Below are 20,825 nucleotides of genomic sequence, written 5' to 3' on the forward strand. Positions count from 1 at the left end.
GAACAGAGAGGTAGAAGGCTCCCTCCCACTGGAGGGTGGCATGATAGCGGGTGTACCCACCCCAAGGAAGGGACCCATTGGTCCCTACCTTAACTTACCTGTAACACTCCTAAATCTATTATTTAGGGGCAACCCCAAACCCGATCTCCTCAGACAAGAACCAACCAGAAGAAGGACCGAAGAAGCCGTGCTGAACTAAGAGGACGACGCCCACTGACTTGGCCCCAGCCATACCAGCCTGTCCCCACCTCCAACCTGCTCCACCGAAATCCCAGTGTGTCCTGCAGCCCTCAAGAACCCAAAGGACCTGCCCTGCCTTCCAAAACCAAGACTTTGTCTCCTGTGAGCACCGGATTTGCTCACACACACTCTGGCCAAATCCGCAAGTCTGCCCCACTCTGCACCACACGCCCAACACCACGAGGAGGTCTCTCTGGTGATCCTCACCTGAGATCTGGTGATCTCTGACCTGCCTCGAATATCCAATAGACTCCTGCAGCCCCTTTCTGGAGGATCTCCCAGACCGTGACCGCAGCTGGTAAGAACACCCAATGCGTGCACCCGACGTCCCACAGCCTTGGGTGGCCCAACTGACTGTGCCCCAGCATCACCAGGCATCCCAACTTACCTCTCCAACCAGTGGTCACGTCCAGAAGATCTTCATCCCCGAGCCTGCAGTGTTAGTTGCAACCAGAGGATCTCCATTGAAACCAACAGTGCAACCAACACCAAACTACACCCCGCCGCGACTGCTGGTGTACTTTGGGTGCGAACTCGGATCTCCCTTTTCCCTGAGCCTAACACCAGGAGCTTTGCTCCCACAACCTTGTGGCCTGCTCTTGAGAATCGCCAAACGAAGGCCCCCTATTCCCTATTGGATAACATTGGGACTCTGCACCTGGCCGCCCTAGTGCAGCTGAGGGTGTTCTGAGAGTGCATCCTCGACCCTAGGAGAACCCTGGTTCTAACCCTAGAATATCAACTTCCACAAATAACTACTTACCTGTAAACCGATAACTCCATTTCCTCACATAGGATTGCATTGACTGCTTTTCCTAAATTGTTATAAGTGAGGAGTTGGTTTGTATAAAAACTTGAAAAACTGCAAGTGTACTAAATGTGAATTACTTCGCTTTTGTCTAGGAAATGTCCCAGTGTGATATCTAGGCACGTCACACTGATTAGCAAAAGTAATCTAAAAAGTATTAAAAAAGTAATGTGCATAGTAACTGAAAAGTAATTTTGAACTGTTGACTGACTTGTAATTAACCAACAGCATTTGAACCTACATTCAATTGTAAATCACAGCATAAGATTTTACGAAGTATTATTCCACTTTACCTGCACCGGGCTTGGCTTGGTTCTAGAAATAAAATAACTATTTTTGATACAATCAAATTGGTCTGAGTTCAGTCTTTGAGTGTTTTACATCATTTCTTGCCAAAGTGTGTAAAACAAATGCTTAACTCTACCCTCTGATAAAGCCTTACTGCTCGCCCATACTACCACAAATGGAGAGTAAGGTGCTATCTACTTTTACCTCTGCCTACTTTTGGGGTTCCACTGGAATCTGTGCACACTCTACCTCATTTTGGTATAGTATAAATAGAGCCAGCTTCCTCCACAGCGGCACTAGGGCGACAGGGTGCTGAGGCCCAATGTTATCCAATGAGGGATAAGGGGGACTTCGGTTGGTGGCTGCTCACGGGCACGCCACTTAGATGTGGGAGCAAAGCTCCTAGGGTTTAGCTCAAAGGGAGATCCAAAATAGCACACAAAGTGCACCACAGCAGCAATAGGGCCGCCGGGTGCAGAGTGCTGGATAGACGTCGCGAGCCCTGTTGATTTCAGTGGGGAAGCTCCAGTCACAACAAACACTGCAGACTCTGGCACGAAGATCTTCTGGAGGTGACCACCAATTGGAGAGGTAAGTTGGGATGTCGTGCGATGCCGGGACACAGTCTGGTTTTCCTTACCTGCTCCGGTCGCGGTCAGGGAGGATCCTCCAGATGGGTGCTGCAGGCGTCGTTTGGATACTTGAGGTAGGTCAGGGATCACCAGATCTCAGGTCAGGATTGCCAGGGAGACCTCCTCGTGGTGTTGGACCACTGGAACTCTGGCTGTGTGCATCTGGTGCAGAGTGGTGCAGACTCGCGGATTTGCCCAGAACCAGAGTCTATTGGTGAGCAAATCCAGTGCTCACGGGAGACAGTCTTGTTAGGGAAGTTAGGGCAGGTCCTGTGGGTTTTGGGGGGCTGCTGGCTGCAGGACACTCCAAGATTTTGGTGGAGCAGGTCGTGGTCTGGACAGGCCGGTAGGGCTTTGGGCCAAGTCAGTCTCCTCCTCGTCTTCCTTCAGCACAGCTCACCGGCCCGTCTTCTTCATTCTTCTTGTCTGAGAAGGCAACGTTCGGGGTTGCCCCTAAATACAATATTTAGGGGCGCTTCAGATAGGTACGATTGGGACCAATGGGTCCCTTATTTGGGGTGGGTACACCCCTCCTAATAGGCCACCTTCCAGTTCGGGGGAGGGGGGGGTATAAGCCTCACTTTGGTTGGCTGTGTCCCCCCATCTTCAAGATGGCTGGGACTGATAGTTGTGCTTAGCCTCGCCTCCCCCACCTGAGGGGGTGCGGTTGGCAAAAGTGGGCACACCTCTCATCCTATCTTGGTTTTCCCCTCCGATTCTTCCGCCTAAAGTGGGTGTCCGAACCGGTGGGAGCCAATTGCTGTGAGCAGCAAATGGGTGGGTCAGCGCACAAAGGCGGCAAGACTTTGAAGCTTCCCTTTCATGGACCTTGCCCATCTTGGGTGAGAAGGCTTGGCACCTCTGCCTAGGATGTGCTTTATTTCAGGGCCCTGACAGTGGGAGACTCTTGACCCAGGGGTCCAGAAACGTGTCTGTGAATGGCAGCCAGCGAGCAGCCAGTCAGCCAGGACACTAGGGGCAGGTCGTTTTTCATCTTTAGGAGGTCTTCTAAGTGCATTTTACATTAAATCCTTCACGGGCTTCAGTGTGGGTTTAATGTGCTGAGGAGTTTGATATCAAACTTCCCAGTTTTCCATATAGCCATTATGGTGCTGTGGTGTTGGTAATGACATACTCCCAGACCATGTACTCTTTATGGCTTTACTGCACATACAATGTTGAAGAATGAACTTTAAATCAATCAATACATTTTTAAAGCGCGCTACTCACCCATAGGGTCTCAAGGCGCTGGGGGGAGGGGGATCTGCTACTGCTCGAAGAGCCAGGTCTTGAGCTGTTTCCTGAAGGAGAGATGGTTCTGGGTCAGTCGTAGGTGGGTGGGGAGGGAGTTCCATGTCTTGTCCGCCACGTAGGAGAAGGATCTTCTGGCGGTGGTCTTGCGGATGCGTGGGATGGTGGCGAGGGCGAGGCTGGCGGAGCGGAGGTGGCGGGTGGGTGTGTAGAATGTGAGGCGGTTGTTGAGGTATGTGGGTCCCATGTCGTGGAGAGCCTTGTGGGTGAGGAGTCTGAACGTGATCCTCTTGCTGATGGGCAGCCAGTGCAGGTCTCTAAGCTGGGGAGAGATGTGGCTGAAGAGGGGGGTGTCCAGGATAAGTCGTGCAGAGGCGTTCTGTATGCGCTGGAGTCTTTTCTGTAGTTTGGCTGTGGTTCCAGCGTAGAGGGTGTTTCCGTAGTCCAGTCGGCCGGTGACGAGGGCCTGGGTGACCGTCTTCCTGGTGTCGGTGGGGATCCACCAGAAGATCTTTCGGAGCATGCACACGGTGTTGAAGCAGGATGACGAGACGGCGTTGACTTGCTTGGTCATCGTGAGGGAGGAGTCCAGGATGAAGCTCCGGTTGCGAGCATGGTCCGTTGGCTTTGGAGCGGAGCCCAGGGCAGGGGGCCACCAGGAGTCGTCCCAGGCGGAGGGGGATGTTCCCAGGATGAGGACTTCCGTCTTATCTGAGTTCAGTTTCAGGCGGCTGAGCTTCATCCATTCCGCGACGTCTTTCATTCCTTCCTGGAGGTTGGCTCTGGGTGTGGCGGGGTCGTTGGTGAGGGAGAGGATCAGCTGGGTGTCGGCGTAGGAGATGATGTTGAGGTTGTGTTGGCGTGCGATGGCTGCGAGGGGGCTCATGTAGACGTTGAAGAGGGTGGGGCTGAGCGAGGATCCTTGCGGGACGCAGCAGATGACTTCGGTGGCCACGGACGGGAACGGGGGAATGCGGATTCTCTGGGTTCTGCCGGCGAGGAACGAGATGATCCATTCCAAGGCCTTTCCTTTGATTCCGATGTTGCTGAGGCGCTGTATCAGGGTGCGGTGGCATACGGTGTCGAAGGCTGCCAAGAGGTCCAGGAGGATGAGGGCAGCTGTTTCCCCGTTGTCGAGCAGGGACATGATGTCGTCGGTGGCTGCGATGAGGGCGGTCTCGATGCTGTGGTTTGCTCGGAAGCCGGACTGCGAGGGGTCGAGGGATCCGTTGGTCTCGAGGAAGGCGGAGAGTTGTTTGTTGACGATCTTCTCGATGACTTTGGCCGGACAGGGGAGGAGCGAGATGGGGCGGAAGTTCTTGAGGTCCGTGGGTTCCGCGGTGGGTTTCTTCAGGAGGGCGCTGAGCTCGGCGTGTTTCCAGCTCTCTGGGAAGGTGGCGGATGCGAAGGAGCTGTTGATGATGTTCCGGAGTTGGGGTGCGATGATGGAGTTGGCTTTGTTGAAGATGTGGTGTGGGCAGGGGTCGGTTGGGGAGCCGGAGTGTATGGTGTTCATCGTGTGGGTGGTATCCTCGGTGCTGACCGTCGTCCAGGTGCGGAGGGTGGTGGTGGGGGGCGCCGGGTCGGTGGTAGGGTGCGCGGTCTGTGCGCCGAAACTGTTGTGTATGTCTGCAATCTTGCGGTGAAAGAACGAGGCGAGTGAGTCGCAGAGGTCCTGCGAGGGTGTGATGTCGTTGTTGCTGGGGCTGGGGAGCTCTTTGACGATGCTGAAGAGTTCCTTGCTTTTGTGGGAGTTGTTGTCCAGTCGTTCTTTGAATGTGGTCCTTTTGGTGGTGCGGATCAGTTGTTGGTGTTTGCGGGTGGCGTTCTTGAGGGCTGCCATGTTTTCTGTAGTCTGGTCGTGGCGCCAGGCTTTCTCCAGGGTACGGCAGGTTTTCTTGGAGTTTTTGAGGTCGTTGGTGAACCAGGAGGCTTTCTTGCTGCCGTGTCTGCTGGGGGGGTTCTTCAGTGGTGCGAGGTCACTGGCGCAGTAGGTGAGCCACTGTGTGAGGTTGCGGGCTGCTTCGTTGGGGTCCGTCGTGTTGGTGTGGGGGTTTTGGCTGAGGGAGGTGGTGAGCTGGTCGGCAGTGATCTTGCTCCAGCTTCTGCGTGGAACCTGTTGAGGGTGGTTGTGGGTCGTGGTTCTCCTGAAGTTGAAGTGGACGCATCTGTGGTCTTTCCAGTGCAGTCCGGTGGAGGGGCTGAAGGTGATGTGCTTGCTGGAGGAGAAAATGGGGTCAAGCGTGTGGCCGGCGATGTGGGTGGGGGTGTTCACCAGTTGCTTGAGTCCGAGGTTGGCGAGGTTGTCCAGCAGGGTGGCGGTGTTGCTGTCATTGTTGTTCTCCAGGTGGAAGTTGAGGTCTCCTAGGAGGATGTAGTCTGAGGAGGTAAGGGCGTGCGGGCTGACGAAGTCTGCGATGGCTTCGCTGAATTGTGTGCATGGTCCCGGGGGTCTGTAGACGAGGGTGCCTCTGAGGGTGGTCTTGGGGTCGGTGTGTATCTGGAAGTGAAGGTGTTCGGCGGTGAGGGTGTCGTCAGAGTTGGTCGTGATTCGGATGGTGTTTCTGTGGACGATGGCGATGCCTCCTCTGGCTTGGTTGACGCGGTCCTTCCGGGCGATCTTGTAGCCATCCGGGATGGCTATGGCGATGTCGGGAGCTGAGGAGGCGTTCATCCATGTTTCTGTGAGGCAGGCGACATCTGGTGATGTTGTGTCGAAGGTTCCAGAGTTCGACGGCGTGCCTGTGGATGGAGCGGGTGTTGAGCAAGATGCACTTGAGGTGGTCGTTGCTGGACCCTGGCTTGGTGGGTGCGGTGCAGGATCGGGTGCAGGTGAAGTTGCAGGCGTGGCAGGTGAATGCTCCGTGGGTGCGTTTCGGGTTGGCTTGGTAGCAGGCTGGCTGTCGGCCGGTGTTGAGTGCGTGGAGGAACTTTGACACTGTTGGGTTAAAGGGCTCAATCACCTTTACCCTCACCAGTGGCACGGTGCAGCCTGCTAGAGGGGTGACTGACCTATTCCATAGGCAGTGGGGTTGTAGGCATGGTACACAGGGATGTGTGCCATGTCGACTTTACATTTTGTTCTGCACCAAAACACTCAGCCTGCAATATGTGTGTGTGTCAGGGTCAGTGTACATGGACTCTTACGATGGCACAATGTGCTGCAGCTCTTAGAGGCCTTCTCTGGTCACAGGGCCCCTGGTACCCATGGTACCATTTACAAGGGACTTATCCAGTATTGGGGTATCTTTCATAGATTCACATGCCTGAATTATTCCCTGTCGCCGAGGCGGGAGTCCCACGGTAAATTACAAAAGTAGTGTCATAAGTAAATAACAGTAGGCTAAAAGAAAAAGGCCTCAGGCCTAAATCTTAGAAGCCTATCTACATCATTATAGTAAAAGAACCAAAAGTTCGCTCCAACCAAGCAGCTACCAGCACCCTCTAGAACACTCTCAGCAGAGTCAGTTCTCCTCAGATTTTCACCGCGGGTCGTGTGGAACGGAGTCTCCCTGAGTGCCTACTCAGTTCTACACTTCATTTCTTCAGGATGTCTGAAGCTCTTTAAACCCTGCAGGACCTGTGATAAGAAGAGGGTCCATGTTGATGACCAGCATAAGGACTGCATTTACTGCCTTTATCCTAAGCATGTTGCGAAGGATTGTAGGATTTGCCGTACTGTCCCTACTAAGACTCTTAGGGATAGAGAGCAAGGCTGCTTTTATGGCTTAAATCTTCCTCGGCTGAGGAGGATGACAGGGCCTCAACTTCTAGCAAAAGAGCTAGATCCCATGACAGCTCTTCAAGTGAGGGATTAAAACATCACAAATCTTCCCATGATGTATCTGACCCTTTGCAGAGGTCACCTAAACTTTCCTCTGGGTCAACGCTGTCTCCACCCTCTACTTCGGTCAAGGAATCCAAGAGGCTGTCTAATTCAAAAACCATGAGTAAAAGCCAGTTTAAATCTCTCACTTTGACTCCGTCTTCGACGATTTCTGTGACGTATTCTGCCCCATCGTCGACTGTCACTGTCTGGACGACCGCCATAACTTCGCCTATTGTGTCTAAGATTTCTATCACTTCTAATAAGCCTGTCCAGGAAGACTCATCGACGAAGTCTCCGTCGACGACCATGTCGACATCGAGCCCGTCTACGAAGGTTCCGTCAACGAAGCCTCCACCGTTCTCGAAGGTGCTGTTGTCTGTGAAGGCTGACATCGTCGACGTCTGACTGTATCAGCGAAGACCCCGTTGACGGCGTCGAAGACCCCGTTGACGGCATTGAAGATCCCCACGGCGGCATTGAAGACCCCGACGGCGGCGTCTAAGACCCCGACGGCGGCGTCTAAGACCCCGGCGGCGTCTAAGACCTCGACGGCGGCGTCTAAGAGCCCGACGGCGGCGTTACTTGCGCAATCTCAGATATCAACAATAGTGCATCTGCATCTTTTCAACTTAAGACTTTTCAAAGACAAGATTACAATAAAATATCTACACTTTTGCTGTCTCACCTTTTGGAAACTTATGTTGACTATGAGGATGAGGGACCATTTGGCACAGCTCACCATCCTTCGGAGCTAAACATCAAGTGTCAAGATGATGACGAATACCAAGAGCATTATCATCAAGATGAATTTGTGGTTCCATACCATAGAGTGCATCGAAGGGAGTCGCGCCAGAAGGAAATGAGTCCCCTTCTTCCTACGCTCATTCAGGATGTTCAAGCCATGCTGGCGAATTACCGTCAAAGGTTTCCCCCACAGCAGGCTGTCCCAGATAATCCATCTCCACCAGCGGGGATTCCGGATCCGTTGCCTCAGTCTGAGGTTCCTGTTTCGCCGGCTCAACCTTCAGGTCGATGTGAGCATGTGCACCATGATGATATGTCCTCTGAAGAGGAGGTTGAAGAGGGTGAGTTACCCGACAATACTAATGTTACAGATCCATGGGACGATTGTTATACCGATGCCTTCTCCACCCCTTCCTCTTCCTTCTGATTCTCACCCTGAGGACATCTGGGGATTTCATAATTTGATGCAGCGAGCAGCATCTAGATTGCAGTTGCCCGTTACAGTAGAGCAAACTGAATGCTTTTTGCATGATTTCAAGGAGGGAGTCTAGGAAGATCACCAGAGCTGTTCCGATCATTGATTATATCTGGAATGAAGGGGTTAAGATCATGAAGACGCCAGCGTCTATTCCGGCTGTACTTCCTTGCATTGAGAAAAAGTACCATGCTCCTGCACATAGTCCATCTTGTCTGGTGGGTCATCCACGACCAGATTCTGTAATTTCTCAAGCCGCCCAGCAACGATCCAAAAATCCTGCAACGCCTTTAACCACACCGCCTGATAAGGAAGGACGGAGGCTAGACCTTATAGGTAAAAAGTTTTCAACTATGGCGGCGGCTTCTATTGAAGCTGCAAATTCTCTGGCAATAATCGGTCTATATGACCGTCAAATTTGGTCAGATATGGCTGAGTTTATTGACCTCATTCCTGAGGACCGGAGGCAAGACGCTAGGAAGATTCTGTTGGAAGGAGAACGAGCAGCATCCGAAATCATAGATTGTGCTCTGGACATTACAAACACCAACTTTCGTCAGCTTGCTGCTGCTGCTGCTGCTGTGCTTAGACGCTAGGGATGGCTTAAAGCCACAACTTTCAGGCCGGAAGTGCAAACCAAAATTTTAGACATGGTATATAACGGACAGTCTTTATTTGGAAAACACATTGTTGATGCCCTCCTTGCTATCAAGACTGATATGGATACTGCTAGATTGTTAGGCGCCCTTCAATACAGGCGCGGATCTTTCAGAGTTGCAAGAGGACGTGGTTTTGATTCTAGAAGAGGATACCAAAACCAGCAAAACGGGCAATAACAATCACAGTATAGACAGCCTTATGGTCAGTCATCGTACCACCAATCCTCTTCTACTAGCTTCTCCTGTCAGGGTGGTCGAAACGATCACAGAATCAAGGTCGGGATACCAACAGGAAGCTATGATCTATGCAGGGCGCCAACCATAATACCTTCCCTACCCGTGGGCGCAAACAATTCAGCTTTTGTTCACAAGTGGCAAGAAATTACCCCAGACCGATGGGTTTTAGACCTAGTAACTAACGGTCACACCCTGGAATTCATCAAACCGCCACCTACTACTCTGCCCAGGGGTCCCCCTCCCCCTAGTCTTCACTTATTGTTCAAAGAAGCCTGAACGATGCTCCTCTAGAATGCAATAGAGAAGGTTCAATCATCTCAAAGAGGAACCGGTTTCTATTCTCGTTTCTTCCTCATCAAGAAGAGGTCCGGGGAATAGAGACCGATTCTGGACCTCCGCAAGCTCAACAAATTCCTCAAAAAGCAAAGTTTCCGGATGGTCACGCTTTCCAACATCTTGAGCTGTCTCAACGAAGGAGATTTGATGGCTTCTCTGGATATGGAAAATGTGTATTTCCACATCCCCATTCACCCCAAACATCGAAAATACCTTCGCTTCACAGTGGCTGGCGCCCACTATCAGTTCAAGGTGCTCCCGTTTGGGCTGAAATCGGCACCAAGAATCTTCACGAAGTGCTTGGCACCAGTGGCAGCGACATTGAGATCTCGAGGAATACAGGTGTTCCCTTATCTCGACGATTGGCTGATCAAAGGCCCTTCGGTACAAGCAACCAAGGAGGCCACAAAAGCATGCCTCCATCTCTTCTCTTCTCTGGAGCTGACTCTCAACGAGAGCAAATCACAGTTGCATCCACTGCAAGTCATTCCTTTTCTCTGGGCAATGGTAGACCCGGTCCAGTGCAAAGCATTCTTGTCAAACGATCATCAAATACATCTCCAAAAATTAGCAATTTCAATCTCAAAAAGGTCGGTTTCTGTCCGGATGTTTGCTTCACTTCTAGGGATGTGCTCCTCTGCGATAAATCTCATACCCTTGGCACGGCTCAAAATGAGACATCTTCAGGAGGAATTACATCTTCAATGGCAACAAGCCGTGGGCTCATTCGACGATTCCATCAGGGTCACGTCGCGCATGATCAACACTCTGCATTGGTGGTCTCAGACAATGAATTTGGCCCAGGGTCTCGCATTCCTACCAACCATTCCAGACTTTGTTTTAACAACCAATGCCTCCATGGAAAGATGGGTAGGTCATCTGCAAGATTTACAAATTCAAGGAAAATGGGCTCAAGTACACAAACAGAATATCAACAGACCCGAGCTCCGCGCTATCTTTCTGTCTCTGCAAGCGTTCCTCCCCAGAATCGCAGGTTCCTCGGTGCTGGTCCGTACCGACAATACGACCAGCATGTATTACATCAACAAATAAGGAGGAACAAAGTCGGCTACGCTCTCGCAGGAAGCTCAGGAATTGTGGGAGTGGGTCACTTTCCACAAGATAACTCTGAGAGCAGAACACGTCCGGGGTCTCCACAATACTCTGGCGGACACACTGAGCAGATCTCAATCGGACTGTCATGAGTGGGAACTAGAAGAGAAGCAGGTGAACAGAATTTTCCGAGCTTGGGGCAAACCAGCACTGGATCTATTCGCAACGAGGGAGAACAAGAAATGCAGATACTATGTCAGCAGGTTCCCTAAACAGGGATCAAGGGGAAATGCCCTGTCCATGTGATGGTCAGGGATTTGTGCATACGCTTTCCCCCCGAAACCTTTGATCCCGTAGGTTCTCCGCAAGATGAAGCTGGAGGGTTGCCATCTGATTCTAGTTGCTCCCCATTGGCCAAGACAGTATTGGTTCCTGGAGCGTCTTCTACTGTCTTAGGACAAACCTATTCGCCTTTCTCCGACGCTCACGATGTTGTCAAGGGAGAAAGACCAAGTGGTTCATCCGGACCCTCAGTCCCTGCACTTGCACGCATGGCTCATGATTTCTTAGAGTTCAGAGACCTCAACATCTCTCAGGACTGTTGTGAGATTCTGGCCAAATCTCCTCTATCGCTTAAAATGGAAACTATTTTGTTGTTGGTGTGAGGCGAACAATATTCACCCAGTTCAAGCTCCTGCAGGACAAATTCTTCCTTATTTGCTTTCTCTAGCAAAGTCTGGGCTTTCCTTTTCATCGGTCAAGGTCCATCTTGCTGCTCTTTCCAGATTCAGAAAATGCACCAAGCTTCCTTCGCTCTGTTCATCTTCACATGTCAAACAATTTATGAAAGGGCTTTTCCGGGCTTTCCCTCCAGTGCGAGCACCCCCTCCAGAGTGGGAACTCAATACCGTGGTGGCGCAATTAATGAAGCGACCATTGGAGCCGATCCACAAAGCTGATCTCAAATTCCTCACGTGGAAGGTGGCCATTCTCCTGGCTCTTACCTCTGCAAGAAGGGTTAGTGAAATCCAAGTCTTCACTATCACAGAACCCTTTTTACATTTCACTGAGGATTATTTAACCCTTCGAACAAATCCTAGATTCATCCCTAAAGTACCGTCTCAATTTCACTTGAATGAACCGCTAAGGTTGAGAACTTTCTTTCCGGATCTATCCACTCCAGCTGAAAGAGCATTACACTCTCTGGATGTTAAACGGTGTTGAAAATTTTACCTACAAAAAAACAGACATCAGACGATCTAACCAACTGTTCGTGGCCTATGGTCAAGCGACACTTGGGACTGCAGTAACAAAGGCAACAATAGCCAGATGGCTGGCTTCTACGATTCATTTCTGTCATGACAAGGCCAACAAACCTTTGCAGAGAAAAGCCAAAGCTCATTCTACAAGGACTGTAGCAGCTTCTACAGCATTGTTTGCTGGAGTGACTAGAAAATATCTGTCATGCTGCGACATGGAAAAATGTCCACACGTTCACGAAGCATTACTGTCTTCAATCTGCACAACAAGATAATGCAGCTGTTGGGCAGGCGGTCCTACGCAATCTTTCATTGAGGTCAGATTCAGGTACTTTCTCCTTTTTATATGCTACCATGTTTCATGTAACTTGCATGTTTATATGTTTAAAGATCTGAATATATAGATATACCTGTATGTTGATATTAATGAATTCATGTTGTATTTCAATAATGTCTTTTAATATGGATTTGATTTCTTAACGGCTTGGTTATTTTAATATTTCTCAGATATTGTGGATGCAATTTGGGAGTTTATGAACATTGTCTCCCACCATCCGCAAACGACAGTACATTTGGCTTACAGCTTGCTACTCTGATTCAGGCATGTGAATCTGTGAAAGATACCCCAATATTGGATAAATAAACAAGTTACTTACCTGTAACTACAGTTATCCAGTATTGGTATCTTTCATAGATTCACATGCACCCACCCTCTTCCCCGGCGAGTGAGTTCTTTATTATTGGGAAATCTTACTTCCCGCTTGTGCTAAGAAAATCTTGGGAGAACTGACTCTGCTGAGAGTATTCTAGAGGGTGGTGGTAGCTGATTGGTTGGAGCAAACCTTTGGTTCTTTTACTAGAATTATGTAGATAGGCTTCTAAGATTTAGGCCTGAGGCCTTTTTCTTTTAGCCTACTACTGTTATTTACTCATGGCAGTACTTTTGTAATTTACCGTGGGACTCCCGCCTCGGCGACGGGGAATGATTCAGGCATGTGAATCTATGAAAGATACCAATACTGGATAACTGTAGTTAGAGGTAAGTAACTTGTTTTCTTACATGTGGCCAGAGAGTTGCCAATTGGGTGTGCAAAACTACAGTTTAAGGGAAGAACATAGGACCTGAGTACCTAGATAGCAGGAACCCAGGGCGCACTTAGTCAAAAGGGAATCAACATCAGGCAAAATGTGGGGGGCAACCATGCAAAAAGGGGCACTTTCTCCCCATCACTATTAGGTGCGTACAAATTAATTATATATAAGTCTTTAGCACCATTATTTAACCTGGAAAGCAGCCTACGTCTCTTAGAATCGTGTTCTGACATAATCGAGACGCTCATCTTTTTGGATAGAAGTGTGAGGACCCCATTTTCTTTCTCTGCGATTCAGAGTTTGCAACATCAGCTAACCATCGCTCCCTCATGAGAAGAACTTCCATGAATTTGATTTTGGTTCCTTGTAATATTTCAATGTCCCCACCTAGGTCTTTGCAGTAGTCTAGATTTTTCATCCTTTTCTCAGGATGATTTAGACCCTTGGTATTAAGAGATATTACATTAAGAGATGCCATTAAAGAGGATGAGGAGATATTGGAGTCCAATGCGGAGAGTGGTGCCAAAGGCAATTGCTCCTGCCTAAGATCTAAAGTAGCCTGTTGGGGATTGTAAGACCGTCCCATTTCTTACAGGTGCTTAGTGGACAAGGAGGAGGCCAAGGAGAGCAATCTAGAAACAATAAAAAAACATGTTGAGGCCACGTGGTCTCTACCCTCCTGGGGCTGTCTGTAACCGAAAGCATGGGGGGTGTTGTGTAAGTGCACAGAGGAGGAAGCTCCGTTCTAAAATGCAGAATATATTCTGGCACAATTGTTCCATAATTAGCTCATTTGTGCAAGTGTCTAAGGGGATTTAGCAAATGTAATTCAGTCAGCTGCTTCCAAAGGAATATTCTTCTGTGCTTGTTAGGCTAAAGTCCATATGCACAGGGCACCAACCTAGTAATTTGTTAGACAGATCTGTGAGAGAAAGTGTTTGAGGATGAGCAAAATTGCTACCTAAAGTCCGGTCTATGAAACACTTCTGTAGAATGATTCGAGACCTGAACTATTCATGGTTAGTACTTTCCAGCCAGTACATTGTATTGTGAGAAAGGGCAGTAAAGCCCTCTTAATTCTTAGCAGCAGACGTTTGCAGTTTCTCGATGCTTTGCCTTTCGAACCAGAAGGTGCTATGCTTGCCAGACAAGCAAATTAGTTTTTTTGCTACAATCTGGCAGGTTTCCGATCGTCCCCCTTAGACCCACATTGAGCACCAACCAGGTCTTCTCCTCTGGCAGATTCTGCGCTTTAAGCAACTGGGAAGAGGTTTGGGGAACATGCTTTCTGTCCATTCTAGGAGCTGGGGATGCAAGAGTTGTCCTTCCAGACATGGAAAGACAGGGCAGCTGTTTAGCTGAGGTGGGGTGCCTGTGCACTCGCTTCCGAAGCAATGCTGTAAGAAATGGCTCACATTAATGTCTCGTTTGGCATCAGGAGAATGTACGATGAGGCAAACTTCGACGTAAAGTGAAGGGACTCTTGATGACTGGCGTAGGTGCATTATTAGTGTATTTCAGGGAGCGCTGAAGAAATCTGTATGGCAATGCACGTTTTTTTAAGCAGACATGTTATAGTTTGTTCTGTAAGCAACCTGCTCTGATGATCCTCTGAACCTCTGGTCTGTCTGTTCTAGGAAATCCACTGTCCAGAACCTTTTCAGTCTTGATCCTTTATCTGTGGTGTTCTCTCCCATGTTATGTATATTTGTTTGCCGCACAACTTATTTCGGACGGTATCCTGGCGCTGAAGCAGGAGCTGTATGGGCCCAGCCAGGTTGGGGCTAAGGAAAGAGCCAGGTCTTCAGTTTGTTGTGGATTTCAAGAACTGAGGGGAGGTCTGAGATGCAGGTGGCAGGTTGTTCTAGGCTTTAGGAATGATGTATGAAAAGCCACAACTGTCTGATGTTCAATGCATGCGGGAGGTGTGTGAAGGGGGTAGTCTGGCTGAGCGGAGGTGTTTGGTAGGTTTGTGAACGTTTATGCAGTTATTGAGAGGCATGGGACCGATGTGTGAGGTTTTGTATGTGTGCTTGAGGAGTTTGAAGAGTGCTGATTTGTGGATTGGGTGCTATTGGAGTATTTTGAGGTGCTGGGTGATGTGAGTACAGGTTGGGGGGGATTGCTGGTGAGCCTGGCCACCTAGAGTCGTCTTAACCGTTTAGCGATGATTCCAGCATTGAGTATGTTGCTGTAACCCAGCTTGCTACTGATGAATACTTGGGTGACTGTTACGTGAGTGTTGGTGGGTATCCATTGGAAGATCTCTTTGAGCATCTTTAATGTGTGGAAGCCGAAGACAGGGACCTTGGCTGGTCGTGGTCAGTCAGTTGCCATTTACTATTCCAAGGTTCTTTGCGTGAGTTGGCGGGAGGGGTTTTGGGGAGAGTTGGGAAGGTCCTAGAGTGAGGTGTCTTTGCAGTAGATTAGTCTGTGTTGAGCTTGAGAGTGTTGGTTTACTTCCATCTGGCGACTTTGTACAGGCGGAAAAATTGGTCTGGGTGTTTGACGTTTTCTTAGGGAGGTAATGTATCACCTATTATCAGCATGGGATATGATGTTGATTCCGTGGGCATAGATGCTGCTGGAGTGTGGGTATGATAGGTGTTGAACAGAGTGAGACTGAGTGAGGATTCTTGTGTATCTACTCAGAAGAGGTTGACGGCATCCGAGGTGAAGGTGAAGACTGACCCACTGGGTGCAGCATGTCAGGAAGGAAGTATCCAGCAAAGTGCAGGACTTCGTATGGCGTCTTTGTGTTGGATGGATTTGGAGACTTTGTTGAAGGCTGCAGTAAGATCCTGTCGGAAGAAGGCCGCTGTGTTTCCTCTGTCCATGATCATCCGGATGTCATCCGTGGCAGCATTGAGGATGGTCTGTGTATTGTGGGTAGTCCTAAATCTGGATTGAGTGGTGTCGAAGTGGTTGTCATCAGTGAGGTGGGTGGCTAGTTGTTTAACATCTTATCCATGACTTTTGCCGGATAGTGTACATATTCCACTGGAGGTATGTTCCTAATTAGTGTTTTTTTGTAAAGAGTTAAAAACCTTATTATGAGGTAGAGGCCCTGCTGAGAGACCCTATGTGAGTTGAGCACTCTGTTTACTATTTTGAAATTGTACTGGATGCTTGTGCATTCTGGATATACCCTATGAGAATTGGTTAACTGCAGTATTGAAGCAGTAAATCTAATAAAATTAAATTCTTTGTTCTTCCTGTTGTGATACGGATGACAAAGTAGCCATTCTTTAAATCTATGAAAGATTTGTTTTCCTACCAAATAAGTGTCGTTTTTTGTCAGTTGAACAGTATAGTATTGTAAGACATTGACTTGGTGAGTGGAGTCCTGGAAACATAAGTGCATAAGTTCGGGACAGTTCAGAGTCCATGAGCAATTGGACAGGTTAGGCTGACTGGAGCCTCTGTGTATGCGTATTTTCCTCGTTCTCTGTAGAGCATTGGCTTTACATGTTGTTCATCATCTAAACTGCATGGATCTAACACACTATGTTTTGAGAACTCGGAAGTGGCCAACTCTAAATAACGAGCAAATCTGACCTATGTTTTCTGGTTTCTAGCAGGAATGTTACAGGTTGGCCCTCAGCGTCAGCCTTTAACTCATTTGAACTGTGGTGATTTGCATAAACACCAACTAAATTAAATCTTTCATAGAAATTTTAGCAGCATACACTCAGCATGCTGAAGCAACATTTCTACACTTCCTCGAACATTGGAAATATCTCACCTGCTATTCTGTAAATTAGAAAAATGTATAGTAGAAGTTCATGTTAAAATGGTAGATGCATGGCAACCACTCAGAAACAGTGCAGGTATGTTATGTGAAACAATACAAAATGTATGCTCTATTTTCAGCTTCCAGAAAAAAACAGAAGAAAAATGATGATAAAGCATGGGAATGTGAAGAGAGATCCAGAAGAGGCTCTGGTGACCATAGGAAAGGTGGAAATGAAGGTAGAAGAAGCAGATATCGAGAGCAGAGCTCAGAAGAGTCTGAAATGGAAGAATCACCGCCTCCTGCTCTCAGTGATGGTAAGACCTCTACAGTAAATGATGTCCCCATCGTGGGGAACAAGCAAGTGTCCCATTAGATTTGGGTATCTCACTAAACCTACACATGGGCACTCTGTTTCTGGTGGGAGTGGTAAGTAACTTCTGACGTTTGGCAGTATCTACAGCACAGGATGGACTTTGTATAACTAAAAATAATGTTCGAAGCATGTGTGGCTGTAGATAAACTTTTGCATTCTCCTGCCATCTACTGTTGGGTCAGGATGTGTACAAGTTGTTTTACTTCAAAGAAATCTTTCGAGTATCCTCTTTGTGTGCATGGGCATCAACTCCATTGTTAGATTGTTTTCTTTCAGCCATTGGGTTCGGACATGTATTACGGCCCTCCGGTTCGAGACCGTTTTCAGGATCCTTTTGGTGCGTAATCCACTTACCCATGTCTGTTTTGTGCAAAAGCGTTTTCTTTCCTAGCATATCGAAGTTCGGAAGATTCATGCGTTGGGTTGGCACGTTTCTATTGCGGCCTTCAGGCCACCCTTAACTCTCATTCGACTCAATCAATGATACTCTACTGATGGAATACACTCCATTTTGATTCTGCTCCTAGTGCCATTCCAGGTACCCGGGGACCTACCTTCACAAGGTCTGCAATCTGTGCTTATCCCCAGAGCACAGAGAAAATAAATTGTGAGGCCTGTTGGTTATTTTGGTCAAAAGGACCCTGCTGGACCTTTGGACACGACAGAGAAATGCAGAGATGTGAAATCAAGCACACGCCCGATATCTTAAGACAGGAAGATCTTGAGGCATCAGTTGCTGAAGAAAAAGGGGACTTTCTGATTGGAGATTGCGACTCCGAATTGGAGTCGCATGATCTGTTGCCGGGTCAAGGTGTTGAGTACTCAAACCCCTCACCTGCCCACATTAAAACTTTCGGCTTCCACAAAAAAAGGCTTCTGGGCAGCCTCTGACCATGGTCGGCACTGAGATTCAGCTTCAGCTGTCCGCCCTCTGGCTCTGCACCGAAAGCACATGCAAAGCCTTCCAGTTCCAAACTAAGCTAATTCACAAACTACAGCCGACGCACCGCCTCCTAACAAGGAATCCATACTTATGGAGTCAGGCAAATGGATTGCAAACCTACAGGGATTATTAGCCAGATATGACAGATCTCACCGGGATGAGATGGAGGAACTCCTCCAATTTCTCCCAAAGTAACATAAAAAGTAAGGGTAAGAACTGGTTCAGGAAGGAAAGTTAATTTCCAACTCCTCCATTAGATGTGCACTTGACTCTGCAGATACCGCTGCCAGAGGCATCCATACAAGTGTCCTGCGGAGGCATGCCTGGTTGCGTATCTCTGGATTTAAACCAGAAGTCCCATAAATATTACTCAACGTCCCGTCTGATAAGGAGCATCTCTTTGGCCCACAAGTTGATGAGGCCTTGGAGAAGATGAAAAAAGATACTGAGGTTGCCAAATCCTCGGGGGCACTACAAATATCCACTCCTCTGGGCTCCTTTCATCGCTCCTCTTATAGAGCAGGTTCCAAAGAGACATCTACAGATGCCTCTGGATCATCTTACAGGTCACAGACCGACACCTCTCCATCTAGAGGGTATTTCATAGGCAACTTCTGGGGTAACAACTACAAAAGATTGGGCAAAGGTTCATTAGCCCGTAATGCCACAGCCAGTAACACGCAGTGACTCACTAATCTCCCCCCCAATCGTTCTACAGCTGTCGGTTGTCAATTGCAGCATTTCTCTCCACCTGGCAGTCCATAACATCGGACCGGTGGGTGTTGGACATTATCCAACATGGTTATTGCCTGGAGCTCATCAGTACTCCTCCCAATATTCCACCTCGAACCCACAAACTCTCTCGGGAATATCAACTGTTGCTCAAACAGAAAGTGCAAGCTCTCTTACTCAAAGGAGCTAGAAGTCCAGTTACTCTACAACATCAAGGGTCAGGAGTTTTCTCCCTGTGCTTCCTTATTCCCAAAAAAGGATGGCTCCCTACGGCCAGTTTTAAATCTACGGCCTCTGAATGACTACGTGCTATCCGAGCACTTCCATATGTTCACACTTTAACAGGTGCTTTCACTTGTGCTGCAAGGTTACTTCATGTCAGTATTAGACTTAAAGGACGCATACTTTCCCATTCACCCAGTACATCGCAAGTGCCTCCGGTTTGTGATAGCAGGAAAACTTTGCCAATTCAAGGTCCCTCCATTCGGAGTCATCACTGCACCAGGTGTGTTTACCAAATGCTTAGCAGTGTTAGTAGTATATTTGTGCAGACGGATCATTCATGTCTTTCCATTATGTAGATGACTGACTTACCAAAGCTTGTACACACCTGTCGTCCACACACACAGATTACCATAAACATCCAACATCAACTGGGGTTCACTATAAATGTTCAAAAGCCCCTTTGTCAACCTTTACATCTGCAACCTTATCTAGGGGCTATGCTCAACACTAAATTAGGTTTAGCCTATCCAAATGCAGCCAGAATAAAATATTTTCGAACACTGCTTCCATGATTTCAAGACTATCAATACTTGACAGTCAAAACTTTTGTCAGTCTTTTGAGAATGATAGCATCATGCATCGCCATAGTGCCTTATGCAAGACTAAACTTGTGTCCTCAATGTTTGGCATGACAGTGGACTCAGTTACAGGTTTGATTGGACGATCTAGTGTTGGTAGACAGCCGCACTACTCATTCACTGCATTGGTGGAACACACAAAACTTGTTAAAAGGGCGGCCATTCATCTACCCTGTTCCACAGGTCGTGCTAACAGCAGAATCCTCACTCCCAGGGCCCACCCTTGTGCTGTTAGATCTTGTGCTCACCTACAAGATCTAACAGTTCAGGGTCTCTGGGACACAAAACACCAGAATCTCCATATCAACTAACTAGAGCATCAAGCTTGTCTGTGAGAAAGTGCCCTCTTTCTTGCATGGTATGCCCCCACTTTTTTCTGAATTCCTGATGTTCTTTGACTGAGTGTGCCCTGGGCTCCTGCTAATCAGGTACCCAGAGCCTTTGTTCCTTCCCTAAAATTGCATTGAAGCCTAAACCCAATTGGCATCTCTGGCCACATGTCAGTGCCTGATAAGTGGTACCACAGGTACCCAGGGCACTGTGACCAGAGAAGGCCTCTTAGGGCTGCAGCACTTATCGTGCCACCCTTAGAGGCCCTGTACCCTGACACTCGCGCACTGCCTTTGCAGGCTGCGTGTCTTGGCGCAGAACAAAGTGAAGAGTCGACATGGCACACATCCCTGTGTGCCATGCCCACAAACCACTGCTCTGGCATACATCAGCCACCCTTCTCTCTGGGTGCCCCATGCCTGTGGTGAGGGTACAGGTGCATGAGCCCTGTACCCCTACAGTGCCCAAGTCCATTCCTGGGCACTGTAAGTGCAGTGCTGCCATTAAGAGTATATGGCGCTGGGAGTTTGTCATTACAAACTTCACAACACCATAATGGCTACACTGAAAACTGGGAAGTTTGGTATCAAACTTCTCAGCACATTAAACCCACACTGATGCCAGTGTGGAATTTAATGTAAAGTGCACAACAGAGGGCAATCTTAGAGATGCTCCCTGAAACATCGACCAACTCCTAGTGACCTGACTGAGGGACTGCTTATGCTGCCACCAACAGACATGTTTCTGGACTCCGGGGTCGAGAGCCTGCTGCTCTCGGTTGGCTTGAAACAATGCAAATCCTGGTACGAGGTGCCAAGCCTCCTCCCCCAGAATGGGCAGGGTTCACGAAGGGGAAGCTTCAAAGGCATGCCGTCTATGTGAGCCTCCCCAGGCCATTTGCTGCTTTCAGTAACTGGTCCCCACTGGTTCTACCCCCAAATTTAG

General features: G+C 48.6%; 1 protein-coding gene across 16 annotated transcripts in view; it reads left to right on the plus strand.

The window, feature by feature from the left end:
- The window catches only part of NIPBL (NIPBL cohesin loading factor), a 1,722,939-nt gene that overhangs the window by 482,948 nt on the left and 1,219,166 nt on the right, over positions 1-20,825 (plus strand). For all 16 annotated transcript variants that reach the window (XM_085631078.1, XM_085631072.1, XM_085631074.1 and 13 more), the window contains one exon: positions 16,777-16,953. In XM_085631078.1, the coding sequence (XP_085487204.1) occupies positions 16,777-16,953 (177 nt within the window). The remainder of the gene's footprint in view (positions 1-16,776; positions 16,954-20,825) is intronic.

This window comes from Triturus cristatus, chromosome 2_1, assembly GCF_964204655.1.
Source record: "Triturus cristatus chromosome 2_1, aTriCri1.1, whole genome shotgun sequence".
Lineage (NCBI taxonomy): Eukaryota > Metazoa > Chordata > Amphibia > Caudata > Salamandridae > Triturus > Triturus cristatus.